At 41.3% G+C, this 22,698-nt stretch overlaps 1 protein-coding gene across 1 annotated transcript in view; it reads left to right on the top strand.

The window, feature by feature from the left end:
* Positions 1-22,698, top strand: part of WDR70 (WD repeat domain 70) — a 110,004-nt gene that overhangs the window by 68,735 nt on the left and 18,571 nt on the right. Inside the window, exons 11-13 of the mRNA XM_081929763.1 lie at positions 8,212-8,311; positions 12,847-12,931; positions 15,084-15,222. Of these exons, the coding sequence (XP_081785889.1) occupies positions 8,212-8,311; positions 12,847-12,931; positions 15,084-15,222 (324 nt within the window). The remainder of the gene's footprint in view (positions 1-8,211; positions 8,312-12,846; positions 12,932-15,083; positions 15,223-22,698) is intronic.

Raw genomic sequence — 22,698 nt, 5'->3', positions numbered from 1 at the left:
TCTGATAGTTCACATCCAGGTTTTCCATTGTGTCACAAAAACTTCATTAATTTTACTTCTGGTGCACAGAGAGCACAGTTGTGCGCATTCATAGTTTATGAACACATTTTGAATAACGAAATAATAAACCGTATGTGAAAAGTTCGAACAGTCTCCACAGACTTCGCATTTTCGTTTTCATTGAGTCATCGTTGTTTTTTGGAAACTTGATTCACCCATTTTTTACCCTTGTGTAAAATAATACCTGTTAAGTCATTATTTTTATTATTATTGCAGTTCCCCCAATTTCTATGTTACAGTTAAAATTAGGTGACAACTCTCCCCTTCTGACCTCCTAGAGAATAGAGAGGCAAACCTGTGTGGTTTCTCTTTTCCCCTCCAAAAGGGTAAAGAGAAGACTTCTTGTTACAGATACCAAACATGAGAAGATTCCTTTCAGATGCAGAGGATCATCTAGTCTAACATCCTGTTTGAGAGCAATTTGCCGGATGCCTCTGGGAAACGCATAAGCAGAGCATTGAAGAGCAATAGCCCTTGCCCGCTGCTGGCATTTTGTGACATACTGCCTTGACATACAGTGGTACCTCAGGTTACATACACTTCAGGTTACATACACTTCAGGTTACAGACTCCGTTAACCCAGAAATAGTGCTTCAGGTTAAGAACTTTGCTTCAGGATAAGAACAGAAATCGTGCTCCGGCGGCGCGGCGGCAGCAGGAGGCCCCATTAGCTAAAGTGGTGTTTCAGGTTAAGAACAGTTTCAGGTTAAGTATGGACCTCCGGAACGAATTAAGCACTTAACCTGAGGTACCACTGTACTGCAGGTTCCACATAGCCAGCATGAGATGTGGCCAGTGATATACCATGAATTTGTCTAAACATCTCTTATTTTATCAAGTGGGTGGCCATCACCAGATCTTGTAGGTGTGAATTCCACAAATTAATTGTGCATCATATGAATTACTTCCCTTTGTCCTGCCCTAAATAAACTGAGGAGGAAACACCTCTCTCCTATATATACATCTGATTTTTAAAAGAGTTGTAAATTTGTAGATGTGGCAGATGTGTCGTAACTGGACAGCACACAAACATGTACAGTGCTATGCATTTTTAATTATGCTTTCTCTGTATAGTATATAGTTTTGGTGGGCTCCATAATATTATAATGGTTACAGAAATGAGTCTGCCACTTGTGTTCCACTTCGTTTCATTTCTTTTTTTAATGATAAAATAACACAAACAATAGGAATGTAAATACTTCAAATACTTTCATCAGATTTTTCTTGAGTTTTCCTTCAGGTTGAATTTTGCTTTGCATCACCCAGTTGGAAATACTATTATTTACAATGCAAATTATCCAGTAAATTAACAAGGTGTTTGACTGTTGGTCAGGTTTACCGCAGTCAAAACTACTAACAATGAGGAAAAACACCCTTTCTGCCTTTGTTTGCATGACAAACTGATGGTTTCATAGGAGCCTTTGAAGAGTACCTAGCTACATCTGGAAATTTCTTGAGTAAATATAAGATGAAAGGCATCCAAATAGACAGTATATTTTCCTCGCAAGCTCAAGGTAAAGTTTCCATATCCACAAGTATCCCACACTTCTTTTTCCAGAGGTATGTGTGCCAGACCTCTGCTACAGAACCTGAAAAATTGCATACAGCATGCCAGAAGCAAATATTAACATTTTTCCCCCTGCATACATCTGGTCCGGCTTCTACTTCCTAGCCTGAAAATAATGCCATATGATCATCCTATGCTCCTCCCTCTGGCTAAGATTAAAAAGGACACTGTTCTATTTCTAAATGCATTCTCTCTTATATAATAAACAGTTTACACTAAGGTGCTATCCAACTGTTTGTATTAGCTAATACAGTGACAAGAGGCAGCGCCGAAGCTTGAGCTCTGTCGCCTCGTAACAAAAATAACCCAGTCAGACCTCTTTAAGCACTATCCGAGAGCAGTGCAGGTTCCCCCTTGTTTTCAGCTACAAATAACCTCCCTTGGGAAAGGAAGCAATGTTTATACCTTTCTGTGTCCAGTTCATACATGGAGAGGGGAGGGAGAATGATATTTTGGCTTTTCAGCCTTCTTCTTGTTTTGGATTTGAGAATAAAATGGATCGAGAGAGAAAAAAGAAAAGTGAGACCTTAGATTCACATGGAGGGAACCAATCACTGAAGATGATGGTTATTCAGTTATCTTTCCCAAACTGACAACATAACTTGTTGTACGCTTCATGTCCTTGGGTGATAGCTTTGGGCAGGTTTTGGGTGGTACCCAACTGCTGTATTTTTCGCTCATAAGACACACTTTTTTGCTCCTAAAAAGTAAGGGGAAATGTCTGTGCGTCTTATGGAGTGAATGCGTATTCCCTGGAGCCGAATTGCCCAGGGGCGAAAAGCAGATCATGCTTCTTTTTTTAGAAAGAGGGAAGGGGGTGTTGAAACAAAGCCGCTGAGCAGCTGAGCAGCAAGCAATCAGGAGGGGAGATAAGGGACTCTAGCGTTAAAGGAGGCTGCCACAGCATGAACTACAAAAGCCATACATCCACTGTTTCGTTCAGAATATTATTTTTCTTGTTTTCCTCCTCTAAAAACTAGGTGTGTCTTATGGTCGGGTGCGTCTTATGGAGCGAAAAATACGGTGTCTTGTTCCATCAGTGCAATTATCTTTGTTTATGCAGCAGAGCTTCCCCCTTCCCTCCTTCTGTTCTAGGGATTTCCCCAACCCATTGAAGGATTTTTAGTGGGAGTGTGGGGCATACACAGGGATTGGAAGGGAGAGTTTCTTGCACAAGTGAAAATCCTTGCACTGATGGAATGAGCTAGTTCCATTCCCAAACCCCACACATGTCAGCAGAGCATGGATATGCATGCCCCGCCCCATTCTGCCCTCTTCCTGGTCCAAAAAGACCCACACACCAGCAATCACACGTCAGTTGGACGTGCCTAAAATGGCCATCGCCTGTATAGCACCGAGCCCAGTGAGCAGGGAGGTCTTGTGTTCTTAGGACTCTTGTTGAGAGAGAGAGGATGCAGACAGAAACCTGGCCTGCTAAGTCCTACATCTTTTTAAGGCATTGGTGGCTCAACCATGCAAGCAAATTGGGCAAGCGCTTGGGGTGCCAGAATTCCAGGGGTGCCTTCTTCAGCTTTACCTGCATGTCTTAGAGAGAGCGATGTGTATTTGTGTACAGAGGCTGCTTGGCAGCTCATCCGCTGAGCAATCTGCGTCGGATTCCAGGAGGTGCGACTGAGATAGAGCTGCTCTATACTGGCCACAGTTGCAAAGGAAGGCAGTGAAGATGATGAGCATTACCTGTGGAAATAAGACAAATAAGATTTGGGTCACCTCTTGATCTTGAATGGGCTTTTGTTACACTACGCAGTGTGTAGTATTTGCTTAAGGCAGTGATGGCCAAACTTTGCTCTCCAACTGTTTTTGGACTACAACTCCCATCATCCCTAGCCAACAGGACCAGTGGTGAGGGATGATGGGAATTGTAGTCCCAAAACAGCTGGAGGGTCAAGTTTGGTCATCACTGGTTTAAGGTAACAAAAAGCTGTGGGTTAGCCCTGCTTTAAGAGGCCCACCATAGTGTATAAGAACATAGGCTGATGTGTGAGAATACACAGAGCGTGACAGTGTTCAACACCAACCCAAACAGAGGCATGTTTGTAAAATAGCATATAAATAAAGTAGCTCAGACCTCTGCTACATAGAAACTCAAGAACTGGGAATAATGACTTTGGCATTTGGACTGTTGATAACGGTTTTAGGTTCACACTTTTTGTTTTTTCACACAATAACGAGAAACATTCCCTGAGAGCTGAGGTGGAATGTACAGTATCGTTTCCAGATTTTGCTGCAAACGGTGGCCTATAAAAATTGATGTTTCAAAATAACAGCTCTTAACATATTCTGATGAAGTTGTTGGGCTTGTATTTTGTTTTAATGAGTTTTTAAAACATATTTTAGTTGTGTGCTTCAGATTATTTGAACTTTTATAATTTAGATTAGCGGGTATTTAACCCAAAAGCAAGCAGATTAGAGAATTCAGCTTAGTGCTACAAGAGGAGAAAATGACATGGCTTGATATGTCTATTTCCTGAATATTGATTTACAGCAGGGAGTGAGGATCCTATGGCTCTCCATATGTTGTTGAACAGCAACTCCCATCATCCCTGACCAGTGGCCATGCTGGCTGGGGTTGATGGGAGTTGTAGTTCCAATCTGGAGGTTCCCCATCCCAGGTTCCCCATCCCAGTTTTGCAACATCAGTCAGTTCGTTTGCTAGTTCCCATTTTGTGGTGAAATGGAAGAGACCAGAAGGTGTTTTATCCGCCATCTCAGTTTGTACACAGCACTGTGGTCTAAACCACTGAGCCTCTTGGGCTTGCCAATCAGAAGGTTGGTGATTTGAATCCCCACAACGGGGTGAGCTCCTGTTGCTTGGTCCCAGCTCCTGCCAACCTAGCAGTTCGAAAGCATGCCCCCCCCAAAAAAAGTGCAAGTAGATAAATAGGCACCACTCCAGCGGGAAGTTAAACAGTGTTTCCATGTGCTGCTCTGGTTTCGCCAGAAGCGGCTTAGTCATACTGGCCACATGACCTGAAAAAACTGTCTGCAGATAAACGCCAGCTCCCTCAGCCTGTAAAGGAAGATGAGCGCCGCAACCCCAGAGTTGTCTGTGACTTGACTTAACTGTCAGGGGCCCTTTACCTTAAAAGGACCAGCACATCTAACACGTCCTTCTCAGTCCTGCGAGAAAGGTTCAGCTGAGAGGCAATGAGCTTCTTGGCTGAGTGGGACTTTGAGTCCAGTACTCTAACTAATACACTACACTGGCTGTCAGTATGATGAGTAAAGCTATGTATGATTTTATATATGATGACATCCGAGGTTTTTTATATTGTAAACTTTTTCCAAAATAATCTTTTGAAAATAGTGGTGTCCTAGAACTGATAGATGGGATGTGGGTGGCGCTGTGGGTTAAACCACAGAGCCTAGGACTTGCCGATCGGAAGGTCAGTGGTTCGAATCCCCACGACGGGGTGAGCTCCCGTTGCTCGGTCCCTGCTCCTGCCAACCTAGCAGTTTGAAAGCATGTCAAAGTGCAAGTAGATAAATAGGTACCACTCTGGCGGGAAGGTAAACGGCATTTCCGTGCGCTGCTCTGGTTTGCCAGAAGCGGCTTAGTCATGCTGGCCATATGACCTGGAAGCTGTACGCCGGCTCCCTCGGCCAATAAATCAAGATGAGCACCGCAACCCCATGAGTGGACCTAATGGTCAGGGGTCCCTTTACCTTAGAACTGATAGATAAGGATCTTGCTAGAGAAGTAATTGTTTTTGCTATAAAATGAATTATTTCTGAATGCTCATATTCTAGTTACTCATCAAACTACAGTAGCAGAAACAAAACTCTTCCTTGTGTAACTATGCCTTCATGTGCCCCCTTTTGCTAAATATAACAAAGCATTTCTCCCCACGATGTTGCTACTACATGAAGCTTGCTTTTCAGCAGATGTTGATTCTAGGCAGAGAGGTGGAAGGGACAGAGTGTTTTCCAGCTGTCTTTTATTTAACATATGACTTGTAGTGATGCTACGCAGACTGAAACCAGATAGAACTCTTTCTAGAAGCAAGTTATTCTTTCCCTTAGATACAGAGTTAAATGTAGTGCGGTATGTAATCCATGTATGCTTAATGTATGCTTAAATGCAGTATGGACTTAGGCTCATGATCTTAGGCCCCTAATTCGCCAAGGCTGGCAGACATAGGAGCCAGGTCCTTGGACCAGTAGGAAGGAAGGAAGAATGTGAAACTCTGATTGGAGAACTGAGCTGTAGGTGAAGCCAGGAGTGGGGAACCTCACTAATGTGGCCATCCAGACTTCTCTACCTGGCTCTCGGAACTCTTTCAAGGCTACACCCCCTCTTCCCAGGCCACACCCCTTACTAGCATGGCTTTCCATCTTCCTTGAGTTTTTTGGCCTGGCTAGAATATGTCCTTGAACTCTGCTAATGCCTCTCGCTGGTCTGGATGGAGGTCAGAGAAGGACCTGTGAGTTTGTGTAGAAACTAATTTACTGTAAAAGGTAAAAATTACATTCATCACTCCACCTATTTTTGCACGTGGCCTTCAGAAGATTGTCCCACCCTGCCTTAAGCCTAAGGGAAGCCTCCTCATAAACAGCAAGCCAGCCAAATTCTTAAAGAGAGCAGAAATAACTGTATTTTGCTGCCAAGTAGAAATGAGAATCTAACCATTTCTTCACTCTCTGGATTTTGATTCAGTGGAGCAGATTCTCCTCATCATTGGATAGGACAATGGACTTGCCAAATTTGCTGCATGTAGTACGTGGTAAGCTAATCTGAACTTGCCCAGTGGCGCAATGCCCATGAGAAGCATTTTATATAAAGTATTTAAACCACAGTATATCATAGGACTGGATTTCCATAATAATGGCCAAGCAAAAGGTTAAACGGGGGATTAAAAGCATAATTTAGAGAGGGAATGGTGAGAACTTGCTACTTTTATGTGTGCGGACATTTTTCATGTAGAGTGCAAAAATAAAGAAAGGCCAGTTGAACACTTTCCAGAAACTCTATTTTTTTATTAATGATATTTATTGTTTCATGTTGGCCAATTAGCATTATCATTTTTTAGAGATACAGACGCTTTACAAGACATCCAAATATTTTACATTGGATTTCATTTTTTTAAAAACTGCACAGATGATATTTCACCCGGCTGTTTGGAGAACATTTTCCCATAAAATAGTTTTGCCTGCTTAACTATCAACACTCAGCCATATTTTTTCTTTGATATGAATTTACAAATATTGCAAAATGGTGGACTTTTGGGGGCAGTAATATATTTTCTCTTGTCTCTTTTACAGATAACTTGCTTCTCAGCTGGTAATTTTCTATATCAGGGTAGTCAACATGGCATTCTCCCGATGTTCGTTGACTACAATGCCCATCACCCCTGACTATTGACCATTCTAGCAGAGTGTGATGGGAGTTGTAGTCAAGCAACATATTGAGGGCACCACATTGACTACCTCTGCTTCTTTGCAGCTTCACCCATTACACAATGATAACTAATGACACTCATTCATTTTAATTTATCGTATTTCTATCCCACACAGTGCAGCCTATATGGGCCTGTCTCAAGTTCTCCCAGCAGCATATGAGATAATTTGGGCTTCCATGTGGCCAAGATGTAAACCATGGTTTGAAGTTAAGTGAAAGTTGTAACGTATTCCAAAGCTGTTAACCATGGTTTTCCAGTTTAGATGAGATGGGAAACTACAGTTAATGGAAGACTTTTTAAGTTTGCTTGCTCCCACTGCGAATGAAGCATGTGCAGCCAAAAAACTTATCAAGAATAAGCCAAGATATGATCATCTTAACTCTCTTAATAACTCAATTTAAGTGTTTGGGATTATTCTTAGATAAAAATTCAGAGACCTTTCTAAATGAGAGGTCTGGTAAAAATGAGTTTCTAAATGAATAGTTCACCTTTTAATTAGTATGAGACTTATTGTTTGAAATATATTTTAGTACTGCTTAGGAGAACATCATTTTTCAAGACAAAGGAAGTATTCCCAAAGTTGCATACTGCTGAAGCCAAATGGCATTCAAACTCAAAAATATTTGTTCTAAATCTTTAACCCAGGCTTTTTGGCAGGTCTTGGTTTGGCATGTGAATTTCCCCCATCTTTTGCTGCTTTCAAGATACATCCAAAAAGACAGATGATATATTTTGTCATCTTAAATCTTATAAACCTGGTGTAGGAAGGATGAGAATACTGTCTCTTGATTAAAAAAAAAGAAGTATTTTGTATCTTAGTCATGCATACTTGCCTTCAACTCACATAAAAGGGAGTGATACCCAGGTATTAATATCACTTGGTCGCATTACTTTTTTCTGGACTGTAAAACTAAATAATTGGAAATGTTACAACTTCTTCCCACCCCAGATATACTTAAAAGTACATAAAAGGTGTTGGACAAGTACTGATGGACATCAGCTGTAGCTCTGTTCACCCGTCTCACCCAAGATTTTTACATTGCTTGGCTGTTTTTTTTTTAATCCAGCAAATGCAATAAAGGGCATTTGATGTTCTGCAGGAACCAGGTGTGTACAGTCTAAAAGTAGCAAAGCTTTTTAATATTTTATTTTCTTCACAAACAGGTTCATACCAAGTTCCACTGCAGGCAGGCACATGCTCCAGGCAGTGACACTTCATGCTTGACATTTTCCTATGATGGTACAGTTCTTGCCAGTCGGGGAGGTAAGTGACCATATTTCCTTCCGTGTGTGCTGCTGAATACAAATGAGGCTAAAGTTTGTGCTTAACTCGTGCAGCAGAACTTGGTGCTGCTTGCAGATTTTGGTGGGATCTTGTCCACCATTTCTTATTCATTTGTCTTTTCCCCCTGGGCCTGGTCCTCACAACTATCAAGAGGGAGAGCACAAGGCCGGTGCTCCATCTCCTCAATCTTATTACTGTTTGCATGTGTGGTGATCACACAGGGTCCCCGGACGTTTGACGGTCTGTTGATCCCTGTTCCACCACTGTGGTTGCTTTCCCACTGCCACCAACCCGTTTCTCTCGGGTACACACAGAGTCCAGACAGTTGTTAACATTAAATCAAATAAGCAAGTTTATTTTATAAGCCTTAACAAGTTTATGGTTTCAGATAATTTTTCTTGTCAGTTTCTTAATCTTAGTTTCTATACCGGCTTATGCCTTTCCTAATAACTGCTAACTAATTTCCCAACTGTCTATCTGACTCCTATCAGTTTCTCTCACTCTCTCAAAACACAACTCAACCAACCCACAGACTTATCCTCCCTCTTCCTTCTCCAACTCCCAACTGACTTCCAAACAACTCCAACTCTAACTCCTCCCCTTGGGTTCCCACTGGCCAATCACATCCCACTCATTTAACCCTTTCCTTATGACCCACCTAGGAGGGCAAACGCCACAGCATGCTAAGAAAGGGCAGGTAACTATGCAGAAACAGTAAAGTGGTGGTAGAGGAGGTCCAGGGGTCATCAGTGAGACCTCTTGTCAGGTTGCTCGAGAACAGGCCTGACTCCCACCAGTCTTTTCCAGGCTTTATTATCTGTACAAAACATTTACGGTACAGAACGTCTCAAGTCCATGTCTGCTCAATCAGTAGCAGAATCTGGGAGTGGGCGGTCCTTAAATTTCCCCCAGCATAGCAGTCTTTTGACCCCCATCCTACGCCTCTCCTCTCTGCGTGTAAACCGACTGCGCAGAGAGGGCATGGGCAAAGGGGGACCTGCCTCCCCTGAGATCTTCGGAGGCTCCCTGTAACACAACTGCTCTTCCACCTCTTGCCTCTGAGCTGATGGCAGTTCCCTGCAGTTGTGTGGCCCTTAACAGGTACCATAGCAAGCTGATGTTGGGCCTGGCAGGACATGTTACCAGAAACACAGGGTACAACCAAAACAAAAGACCCATGTTAAGTTCCTCCTTCCCCACGCTTGCAACTTGAAATTCATGTCCAGATGTCACTATGATGAACCTTTTCCCAGCAGCACTGGTGTTGTCTGGTGTCAGGACGTGAGCAAGGTTTAACTGCTTGTTACAGAGTGAGGTATGGCAGACCACACCAGGCTGCCATTTTCAGCAGCAACCCCATGTATCTGATTACACACGCTTCAGTTGTGCAACAGGGTAGAACAGTAAGACGTGCTCATAATTCTTCTTCAAGGTAGTGTGTGCTGAATTAATTTACTTTCGCGGATGTCCTGTCAAATTTTGCATTTATAGTTTCTAAAGAATTGTGACTGTTTTATTTCACCTCTGTTGATTCCCGCCCCGCTCCAAACCCCCATGCTGCAACCCTCAACGATCCCCAGAATGTCATAGGTAGCCAGGTGGCTGTTCATAAATAAATTAGGATCTAACCCAGATGCTTTGCTTTGATCTAAAATCATTTTGAAATTGGGTGTTTAGTGTGCAGGTTCAAAAGCTGCTTTAAAAATCACGCTGCCTCAGATAGGTAAGCGTAATTGTAGTCATTTTTAATACGTACTAAAAAAACAAAAAGTGAGAGCGCATTTGTGCTTTTGGTAATGTAAGTATTTCTCTGGACCTTTACCAGCAAAAGCAGATGTGTATTCAGCAGTCAGTCTTAGATTAGCGCACCTGCCCAAATGCAAGGGATCAAAGAGGAGATCATGTTTGGGGGAATAGGAACTTGCAGTGAAACCCTGATTATATTCCTTGGTCTGCGATGCAGTTTGCCTGTCGGATATGAGAGAACTGAGACAGGGCTCAGCTGCAGACACAAGGGAGAAGGAACAACAGAAGAATTGCTTATGAATGTTCCCAGTTTCATTACCATTGAGAATAAGCTTGTAACTTGACAGAAATGCAAGAAAGTGATGCTTAAAGATCCACTTCTGACCCTGAGAATAGGTCTTAGAAAGCATATTTGGATATGTTTTTTGCATCACAGTAATAAAAGATGATTCAGTAATGAATGAGTAGCTTGATCATAAAAGCGAGGCTGGATTAATTGTGGGGTGTCCTATCTTCCTGCTGACATGATAGAAATTTACAAAGTTTGCACGTCTTGTTGCTTTACATTAAAAGTATCATGTATCATGGCCATAGCCCTGGCTGGTAGTTTTTACTATTTATTAATTTAGAGTGTTTGTATCCCACTCTTCTGCCAGAATGGCTCCTGGAGTAGTTTACCCGCAATCAACAAAGTATACAGTTTGATGTGATGCAGAACAAAGAAGCTTTTCCTAACATATTTGTTAAACGTTAGTAACAACCGTCCTGTAAGTCCTCCAGAGAGACGATTGTGTCAAGGTTTAGTCTGTCAAGGCCAAAGAACCCTTGATTGCAGTTTGTTACTCTGAGAAGCATATTTGAACAGTTGCCAGATAGGCTGTTGTTCTGCAAACATTTTTTTAAGCTGAATTACTTAGCTTTTATGTTGCAATGTGGGATGCAGTTAGAAATTGTAACCCGAATTGCTATTAGGATTGTATCTTAAGAGATAAGTTACATGTTGTCATTCTGTCATACTCAGTTGCTTGGTCAGTAAGAGGATTTGTGCCTCACATGTAGAGCCTTTCTTCCTTAGTCTGCAGTCCCTCACCCCACTCATGGGCTCTGGGATCTCAGAATCAATATTTTTTCCACGAACTGCCAGATCGGGACAAGCTCTGAGGGCACTGTAGGGCCTCTGCTAGCAGGAAAACCTGGCTAGAGCAATGACTCGGCTATCCTGGATTTAGGATTGCTACTGATTGAGGTAGAGCCCCACTCAACAATTATGTTCCCCTAATAGCTGTGTCCCCAACCTATTCTTGGGGAACCCCCCAAAGTGACACTTTTTGTCTGGTGTCTAGAGGGTAAAGGTAAAGGACCCCTGGACGGTTCAGTCCAGGCAAAGGCGACTATGGGGTTGCGGCGCTCATCTCGCTTTCACGCCGAGGGAGCCGACGTTTGTCCACAGACAGTTTTCCGGGTCATGTGGCCTGTATGACTAAACCGCTACTGGTGCACGGAGGACCGTGACGAGTGCCAGAGCGCACAGAAGCACTGTTTACCTTTGTGTCACAGCAGTACCTATTTATCTACTAGCACTGGTGTGCTTTCAAACTGTTAGGTTGGCAGAAGCTGTGACAGAGCTCACCCTGTCATGCGTATTCAAACTGCTGACCTTCCGATCAGCAAACCCAAGCGGCTCAGTGGTTTAGAGCACAGCGCCACCCGCGACACTGGTGAGGGTAATGCCTGCTCTATGAAGGGATGCAGCTTCTCTTAAGCAATTATCCACCACAGTGATGGGATCATTGTCCTACCCACCCTTCTCTATGCAAGAAGGGAGCCCTTTCAGATATTTGATGCTTAATTCATTTAGCTTTTCTTAAAAAAGTTTTTGTTTCTATATGCCTCTTGAAAATATAGTAAGTTCACCAGCAATTCAAAAATTCCATGTACTCCTATCAGAGTTCCTGTCAGTCTTCCATTGTGTCATTAGCCAGGGGACCTCAGAATTAATGGCACTGAAGAACTGCCCAGCAGAATAGAGAATTTGGAGAGGGTCTATGACTTGGTTCAGACATAATGGGAAACCATGGTTTTCCCATTATAAGCAAAAAATCTAGGCTGCTTCTTTCATTTTTAAACTAATTACAGTCTCTTGAGATGTCTGAAGTCAAAACAGCAGGTTCTTTAAGAACAAACCAGGCTCTGAAACTATGGTTTGAACCTGCTATTTTTCTCATCAACCATTGTTTAAACAAACCACCAGAAAATCTTTATATCTTTCACTTTAAATTTAATTTTAAAGTGAAAGCAGACACACTCAGTCCCCTAATCATAGATACGAAAGAGGAAGGGCAGGGAAGTTCTAGAACCCACAGCTCTCTATGACTTGAACTTGCAACAGGAAGCTGTGGTTTCCCAGTATGCCTGGACTGACACATATCCCAGTGTGGAGAGCAAGAAATCAGAAATACTTTTGGCTGAAAAGAATTCAAAACGCCAACTTCCTCACTTGCCTTGAACAAATAAATGTCTGTTATTTGGCAATTTTTGATAAATTGATTTTAAAAAATGTTGTTTTGCTTTTACTGATCTCTTTTTCTCTCTTTGCTGAGGGTATTGGGAAATAAAGAATGCCATTCCTCTAAAAGTTTGGGAGAAAACCATTAGAAATATTGGTGGGGCAGGGGCAGTTTCTACATTGGCCTTTGTAATATTATAGTAAAGGAATAGAGTGTTTTTCTTCATCGTTGCTTATTAAGTCTTCATTTTATATTTCATAGGTGATGATACTTTAAAAACGTGGGACATCAGGAAGTTTAAAACACCTCTGAATTCAGTTGTTGGTCTACCTAGCTTCTTCCCAATGTAAGTACCTTTTTGATTTAAGATACAAGGAATTACGTCCTGGTGTCAGTGAAGATTGATTCAGTGAGGTACAGCTTCTTGTTGAACCAATCTTGTTGAATAGATTCTACTCACCATGTGCCCAGCTCACAAAAAAAACTTGAGTAGTAACTTGTGATAGTGACCACGTTTTGAACCATCACAAGGCTTGTCCAACATGTGTAAATCCAGTTAGGAAGGGCAGTTTATGTTGGCAGGTTTAAAAGGGGGCACTACTACTTCTTAGAATGTCTGACATTTTGTTTAGACCTCCGACTGATGGTGCCCAAAAATGTTAAGGATTTGGCCTTTGATTTCCCCCTTGCTCTTATTTCTAATACTGATGCCATGTTCTGTTAATTGTTTGTGCCTGAGATAGTGGACTTCTCCTTCCTCTCCACAATGTCCCCTTAATCTACTCTAGAAATTAATCCAGAGAATCTGTCCTGCTGAACAGATTTTGCTCCTCTTGCTGATATTCACCTCTTAATTTATTAAGTTCTACTGTCGTGGTTACTCAGTGGTATGACATATATGTCATGGAACTAGCTCCCTTGTAATTCTGGGTTTGTTGGGGTTGGGATATATTTGTCCATGTAAAAGTGCATGATATTATTAAAAACGTTAGCAGGGTTGACATAAACATGAGCAGTAAGAAATTTAGAGGAATTTTAAAGGATAATTTTGTAAAAAAAAATATTGGATGTGCTGTATGAATACAATAGAAAAATAAGAAACCGCAGAAAGGGAGGGGGAAGTAGTAGAAAACATTATATGTTTTGTGTAGATTTATATTCATTGCTAAAGGTTGTAAAATGGGGAAACTAAAAATTATATATGTGTTTGTGCATGATACAGTGGTACCTTGGTTCTCAAACTTAATCTGTTCCAGATGTCCATTCCAGAACCAAAGCATTCCAAAACCAAGGCACGCTTCCCCATAGAAAGTAATGCAAAATGGATTAATCCGCTCCAGACTTTTAAAAGCAACCCCTAAAACAGCAATTTAACATGAATTTTACTATCTAACGAGAACAGTGATCCATAAAATGAAAGCAATAAACAATGTACTGCAGTCACACAATCAATCATTATCAGTCAATCAGTAGATGAACTGGGTTCCACACAGTCACAAAAACAAAACAAAAAAGCCGCAAAAACGAAAAAGCAAAATAAATAGCAAAAACAGACAGACCTCAGCGTAACACTCAAAACGGAAGCGTGGCACTCAAAACGGAGCACGTTTGGCTTCTGAAAAAAGTTTGCAAACCAGAAGACTTACTGCTGGGTTTGCAGTGTTTGGGTTCCAAGTTGTTTGAGTACCAAGGCGTTTGAGAACCAAGGTACCACTGTATTAGGTCCAGTGTAGACCCACCTCTCACTCCCTCCAAAACAGCCTCAGGAGTCTTCCCTCTCCTTTTCCCTTGTTGATCTTAACTATGGTTTGCCATTTTACTTGCATCCTGGGTTCAAAATATGTGCTCCTTTTTTAAAGCCAACTAGACAAGGGAATTGACATTGGGAGAGGAAGACTGGCTTCCAGCTTGCATTTTTCAGGAAGTCAGAATTACATCTCCACAGTACACTAGGGTTACTGTGCTAGAGCTCTTTAAGCTTGTAATGCAAATTTATTTTCGCATGCTGTTTTTGCTCCCTGCTTTTGCTCATGTACACCACTTATCTCAAAGTCTGAGATTAATTTTGAAGAATGTAAAAAGAAAGCACTATTTAGTCTTGAGAGTGGACTTTGACATTTCGGAACATTGGTTCCTTGCTTTGAGAGAAGAGAAGGGAAACAATATTGGAAAATAGTCCTGTTTACAAGTTCACATTGTTATGCAAAATGGATGGGTATGATGTTGAAAATGGATATTTTGACCTACTTATTTACTAAATAATGACAGCCAGATTTTGAAATTTTCTGATTGTTGTACGCTAGACCTTACCCCCTTTCCAGTGCTGAAATCTGTTTGAGACATCTCATTTTGTTGGTTTTGCCAATTTTTGCATATTGGAACACAGCTGTGATTTTAGTTGTCATATATAATTAAGGGTTTACCACAGAGTTTGACATAATACATAAATAAGATTTCAAGGAAACCAATTCATCTGTTCTATACTTTATTTTCAACAGGACCGACTGCTGTTTCAGCCCAGATGATAAACTACTTGTTACTGGTACTTCTGTTAAGAAAGGAGTTGGAAATGGAAAACTTCTCTTTTTTGAGCGTGAGACATTTAAGAAAGTGTATGAGATAGATGTCACAGATGCGGTAAGCCAGAGTTCAGTGTATTACTTGATTTCTTGCTTTTATTCATACATGAAAAAGGATTATGTTGTCACTTTGGTACGTATAATTATAATTGATGTCATTTTTAGCATATAGGCATATAATTAAATGCATGGTTGAGATTCTGTAAGATCAGGATACCCTAGAGCAGGGGTCTGCAACCCGTGGCTCCGGAGCCACATGTGGCTCTTTTACACCTTTGCTGCGGCTCCGGGGCGGATACTAGCGAGGGGAGGAGGCGCATTGTGCGCCCCGACACTCCCCACTGTGGCGGGCGCTGTACTGGCTGTGACGTCGCATGGGGCGGTGTGTGCGTTAGTCACGCACCGTCCCAACGTCACCTTCCCGCCCGCTGTCAGATCGGAGGACAGCAGTGCGCATGCTTTTAAATGTCGCAATGGTTTTGCGGCTCCCAGGTTTTTTTTCTTCGGAAACGGGTCCAAGTGGCTCTTTTTGTCTTAAAGGTTGCAGACCCCTGCCCTAGAGTATACAGTGGTACCTCGGGTTACAGACGCTTCAGGTTACAGACGCTTCAAGTTACAGACTCCGCTAACCCAGAAATAGTACCTGGGGTTAAGAACTTTGCTTTAGGATGAGAACAGAAATTGTGCGGCGGCAGCGGGAGGCCCCATTAGCTAAAGTGGTACCTCAGGTTAAGAACAGTTTCAGGTTAAGAACAGACCTCCAGAACGAATTAAGTTCTTAACCCGAGATACATAGTCTCTTATGATAAAAAAATTAACAATAATAAATGATTTCAGTAAGATAAGCAACAGGCACAATACCTGAGTCCCACAAATAGTGGGCAGTCATGGGACTTCAGAGGGCTCTTGCTCTTTTGTAAACTAGATCACGTTAGCAGGCATATATGTGAGTTTGGGTGCATAAGTACAGTTACTCAAATTCAGCATTTTACATTTATTCTTGTCCTGCTTGCCTCGCACTGCACCGTAGGATTGTACAAGTGCAGAGTTGTATATCATACTGCATTTACAATAATTTTTCAAACTGTCCCTCTTTGCTGGTGCCTTTGAGCAGAGGGGCAACTGATTAAATAAATAAGTTAAGAAAGCCAAATTGTGCTTGGATGATTATAATGCTGATGATTATAAATCTAGTTTATAAAGAGATGAAGGAATATCCTGGATTTGACTTAAAGAACAGTTACTTTAGCAGTTGGTGTGAACAATTTCTAAACCGCACGCTCATTCCTACCTCCATAATCAGATCGGTTAGTGACATGAGAGGTTTCCCCCCCACCCTTGCCTACCAATATATGTTGCCTGATTCACTGGACTAAGTATTTTGTAGACACCTTAATGCTACGTACCTTGTTTTCCCCTCTTCTTCACTTGTGATAATTGTTGAATTGTGGAATTTGTATTCTTGGGCACTCTACCTGGGAACCAAGGGACTTGTTGGGGGTAGCTAGAAGGTTGAATTCTATACCCATTCAGTACCTTTCAGTCATGTAATTTGAGATGATGTTGATATATTTAGAAAACAAACAAAATGCAGACGTTCCTCACTAGCCAAGGGCCATACATAGCTCTTCAGTCTTCCACAATAACTTAATAACTAAAGTAGAATTAAGATTTAGTGCAAGAGAAGGGAGGGCAGGAGAATGCCAGTGAACTGTGCATTTAATCTATGAGCAAAACAGCAGGGCTTATTAAATTAAATGATAAACCATCCTAATGGGTTCAGCACATGAAATGGGATGCAAGAGAACATTATTGTGTCACATTCAAACATTATAGGAAATACTCTTTGAACAGCTGTTTAGTTTTGCCCTATCAGACTGGGGAGAGGGGGGTGGGTCCAGACAATATAGATAATTTTAAAATGCTCAAAGGCAGTAAACTTAATCTTTAAAACTGCTTGGTAAATAGCCAGCAGATTTTGGCCTGCAAATGAACCTGATGTTTAATAGAAGCTTAATGGCTACTTTAAATGCTTGACCAAAGTGATGTCTAGCATTCCTTTCTGTCATACCAAGCAAGCCTTTGTTCACCTCTTTTCTTTTTTAAAGGTTTTTTTTGGGGGGGGGGAGTACATTATTATTCCAGGCTTCTGTTGTTTTCTTTGTATGGGCTAGCTTGAGTGCTTGCAGGCCTATCCAGAAGTGCAGTCTATTCTGAAGTGAATAGGGCATGAACAAAGCTAAGCCAAACCATGGCTTATTATGAATGAGCAAACATGCAGGCTTCCATAGAGAAGATGACAGCCGCTTTGCTGCTCCTCTGGTCCTGTTGCTGCTGTGTGCTAAGCCATGGCTTGACTTCACAGTACAGTGGCACCTCGGGTTAAGTACTTAATTCGTTCTGGAGGTCCGTACTTCACCTGAAACTGTTCTTAACCTGAAGCACCGCTTTAGCTAATGGGGCTTCCCGCTGCTGCCGCCGCACCGCCGGAGCACGATTTCTGTTCTCATCCTGAAGCAAAGTTCTTAACCTGAAGCACTATTTCTGGGTTAGCAGGGTCTGTAACCTGAACCGTATGTAACCTGAAGCATATGTAACCCAAGGTACCACTGTATGTCTGATCTTGGGTTCATGGTCTGTCTCACTCCAGACAAACTATGAGCTATAGCCAATGTTTGTTCTATGACTTACCATGTCTGTAGCTTGAACACCATCATCATTGCATGACTGTGGTACAAATTCAAAGTACTACTTGTAAGAAATGGCAAAAACTTGGTAAGCAGCCTTATATCAAGTCATGCCGCTGATAATAAGCTTTTATAGAGGATATTCTCATCTGTACCAAATAAGGTAACGTTTCTTTCATAGCTCTTTTATTAGTTCGAAATACTTACAGGCCAGGGCTCAGCCTCAGTTTTGAAGACAGTTTGTAATGTACAGTGGTACCTCAGGTTAAGTACTTGATTCGTTCCGGAGGTCTGTACTTAACCTGAAACTGTTCTTAACCTGAAGCACCACTTTAGCTAATGGGGCCTCCTGCTGCTGACGCGCCACCGGAGCCCGATTTCTGTTCTTATCCTGAAGCAAAGTTCTTAACCTGAAGCACTATTTCTAGGTTTGCGGAGGGTGTAACCTGAAGCGTATGTAACCTGAAACGTATGTAACCTGAAGCGTATGTAACCTGAGGTACCACTGTATAGTAAAAACCCATACAAGATGTTATCTCCTAAAACCAGAGTAATAAAAGCAGCAGCAGCAAGAACAACTGTTTGAAATTGCACTTAAAACCAGAAAAAGACACACTTAAAATGTCCTAAGCTCCAGTAAAAGGTGGCATAGATAAATGCTCTGAGATCCTTCTCTGCATGCCACCTCCAAGGGAGATTGGAAGTGAAAGATCAGGCCTTTTCTGTTGTGGCCCCCTTTCTTTGAAATTCCCTCCCCAAGGAGGCCTGCTTGGTGCCAACTTTGTCATTGTTTTGATGCCAAGCAAAGCTGGTTCCCCCCCCCCCCCCAGCCGCCATCAGTTGTTTGTGTTGTTTTGGTGTTCCATCTAAGATGGGCCTGGGGTGGTTATGTTATGGTACTGTATTTTTGAATATGTTTTCAGCATGTGTATGTGGTGCTACTCTGTTTTTACTTTGTGTAAATCCCAGTGCAAAAAAATCCTGAAGGGAAGTGATACTTAAATTTAATAAACTTAACCTCTGAGGAAGATCTTAATTAATCAGGCAGATAAAATGCAAGTACGTGACATTTCTTCAAACAGATACTTGATGGAGCATGTATACATATATTTATTTCATAAAATTTATACATCGCTTGATTACAGAAAACCTCAAAGCAGTTTACAAAAGATTAAGATCAAGAAAAATTCACAACCATATAGTACTTTAAGACATTCAAAAGTTAAAATACTAAAACAAATGAAAATTACCTCAACTTTTCTTGTAGGCATATAAGTTCATTATATAAGACCTACAGTTCCCAATGTTGCTGAATGCAGTTAAAATCTTCCCCATATTGTTGGTCCGAAGAGTTCGAAGGATAGTGTGTTTTACAAAAAAAAAATCCTAAGACAGATAGGCTGGTGTTTTTTCCTAGCCGTTGAGCATTTTAAAGCTGGTGACAGTATGTTCACAGCATTGTGGATAACTTTTCAACTCCCACCTTATTTATTGTAGTTGGCTAATTGCATAGGATGGGCTCCAAAGGAGCTTCACACTTGAGTTATTTGGTTTGTCCATTTCTAGGCAAAAGTTTAGCATAATATTTTAATGTGCAGACAGTCTGTCTATTCCACAGGGGTAATAATGGACATTCCTACTCATCTCAATGGACTAGTTATGCATTTTGGGAACAGAATGATGGTGGTATATTTTTTCCAGCCTTACATTACAAGTATTTTAAAATGAATCCATTTAAAATAAATTATTTTACAATCTTGGAAGTTTTGTATGCCAATGGGAGTTGGAAGAGTGACTGAAAAAAATAGTTTCTAGCCAGCTTTAGGACAGATAACAGCAGCATTGAAATGTTAGTTGTATGAAGTACAGCACATTAAAGTGCTGTTAGTTAAATTAATTATTCTTGTGCACATCTGTTTGATTTAAAACTGTTAAGTAGTGCTGTTAACCACGCAAGAACAATTACTGTCCCTTACAAAATAATGTAAAACACGGATGGTATGCTGTGGCCAGTTGGATTAGAGCGCCCATCATGCCTGACCTTTGGCCTTGTGGGCCTTGCAGTGGGCAGGAAAACACCAGCCCATCTTGGAACATGCCTAAGGTGTTTCCAGGCATGCACAGGACTCTTGGATCCCTGCCTATAAAAACAGTGTTTAAATCTAGAGTTCATTTACTGTCCTCCTGTTCACCCAAGGAAAGTTCAACGTGTGTATATGTGTATGTGTGTATATAAAGCAGAATGTCAATGCTTGATCATCGCTGTCAAAATGTCTCTTTACGTGTTCCGAGTCTTTGGCGCTTATCTCACTGCACGGGCAGCCAAGTGCAGCAAATCAGAACAGTCTTCTTCAAACAGGCCCCACCACATTGCCTCATCACCACTGAGGCAGAAAGCAAAATTGGCACTTGTGAGGCAAGCGTGTAAAGCCGAAATGTTTTCTTAGCAGCAGTTGTTGCTGACAGTTTTATGTCTTTCCGATCCATGGTGGAGACCTAAACTAGACATCTTAAACCATCAAACCAGTGCCAGATAAGCCACAGTGCTAATGGGTTTTTCCTTTTAAGAAAAACAAATGACTTATCAAAGACAGTAGGTATAGCCTGTTTGGGAAAGGTGGAGCAGTCAAATGTGACAAAGTTCTGTACTCCTAAACTTCAAAGAGCCTATGTGTTCAGCCCCACAAAGTTCAGGATTGTCATTAGGCCAAAGGTCTAGTGCTGCCTTCTCCTGACATCAGCATTCCTCCTTCCTTTGGTTTGGTCCGATCTCTGTTTTGTCTGGCAATGGCAGCTTGGGTGCTGTTTTTTTCAGATAGAGGAAGGCTTTTAGGTAGAGCTGGTGTACTAATAGTCTCCATTTCATAAGTTTTCCCACAAAATTGTCATCCTCTCACAGCATCTTAGCACTGTGTCCTCTCTGTGCTTGAAATGCAGGCTGATCCATACATAACACTAAGCCATGGTTTGCTTAACAGATCACCAGTTAACCATGAGCTGTCCACAGGCAATAAAAGAAACCATGGCGTCTTTCTTCTTAGTCTGGTTTCTTTTTCAGCTGCTCATGCCCTTGTAGTTTGAGTATCTGGGGTGGGGTGGCCCAACAAACCATGGTTAAGGAAGGCGCTGAGTCTGCATGTAAAACCAAACCAAGGTAAAACAAACAAAAGTTTGTAACCCAATAAATAAACTATGGCTTCAGATCACATTTTGTTGGCAGTGAAGATGCTGGACGAAGCACATAACACATTATATGCAAACCAGTCCCCTGAAATCTACAGAAAACTTAAAGGAGGGAATTTGTGTACTGTTTGACATCTCTGCCAGAGAGCATAGGTGCTTGTGTTGCTGGCAAGCAGAACAAAATAAACACCTAATTCAAAGACTTTTTCATCTGGCTGGAAATGCTTCTTAAATTAAAAATGCATTCTGTTGTTTCCAACTGTATATGCATACATACCTCCACAAGTTAGCTATATTACTATCTTAAGGCTGCAATCCTATATCCACTTTTCAGGGTGTTCCCCACAGGACTTAATTCTGAGCAGATAAATATAGGATTGCTCTGTAAGAGTGGTATACTATTCCCACCCCCCTTTACTGATAAATCTTGCTATATTCCAATTTATGTATAATTTTACAATTTTTAATTGACACCATTATTCCCTTTGTAAACTATTGTTGTTTTTTTATGTTTTTTCTGGTCTATGACCGTAATAAATTTATTCATTCATTCATATATTCCAATTTCAGTCCAAGTTTTCATAGTTATCTCCCACTCTCCTCTCTTTGGCTTGGTTGTCTTTCACCACTGGAACATTTCAGCCAATACTGACAGCAGGATGGAAGAGTGAGCAAATTTCATAATCCCTTTCCATCACATTTAGATTTTAAGGCCATCTGTAACGGAAAGGAGTCAAATAGAACAAACATGCTTTCTCCAAAATGCAGACTACTGCAGCTGAAAAAAAGCCTCAGGCCTTTGCTTCTTGGCTCATAGCCTAAGCCTAAGGCAAGTGTGGCTGTCATATGACATCACCAGTAGTTTTTTTTTAAATAAAAAACAACGTGTTTATTATAGACTTCAGCCAAATGTGAATGGACATATTTTTTTAAAAAAAATCACTTCAAAGCCAGCTAATCCAACTTCTTTAAGCAGTTGACAAGTTCCGCATGTATGACTACAACTATTAGTTAAGTTTATAAATTCAGTTAATTCTCAACTTATTTCTCATTGTAGAGATTTAACAGATTATCCTCTTCCAAATTCTCGCTGTAGATTTTTTTACCATGAGTAGTCTAGACTCTTGAGCTCTGGGTGATGTTTTCTTTTTAGGGTAGAGTTTGACACCAGATGCTCCCAGATGTCAGCCTTAAACAATACTGGGCTGGACAAACAAGCATAGCTGTCAACTTTCAGATTTGAAAATAAGGGATCAGCAGCCTCACCTGTCCCAGGGACAGTCTATGGGATATCTAACAATCTGGGATAGCAGTGGGAAGCAGCGGGAAACGGCACTGGATTAAGGGAATTTCCCGCAAAAAAAGGCAAGGTTGACAGCTATGCAGACAGGGAAAGAGAAAATGAGCACAAGACTAATTCCTGTAGTACCATTCTATATCCCAGTGTTAAATGTGAACTGATTCAGTGTCTTTTATTAAACCAATTTCTCTTTAAAATCAATGAAGCAAGTTTTTTCATTTAATGAAAACTGTCAGTTTTCACTCTTAAAATCATTTTTTCCTTCAATTCTAGGTGATGTTTAACAAACGTTCATGCCCCTGCTGTAGAACTATGAAGGGTTAGTAGTGCTCTGCAGATGTTGTAGGACTCTTTAACTCCCATA

The sequence above is a fragment of the Podarcis melisellensis genome, assembly GCF_964234715.1.
Source record: "Podarcis melisellensis genome assembly, chromosome: 11".
NCBI lineage: Eukaryota > Metazoa > Chordata > Lepidosauria > Squamata > Lacertidae > Podarcis > Podarcis melisellensis.
This window is presented reverse-complemented; position numbering and strand designations above follow the sequence as displayed.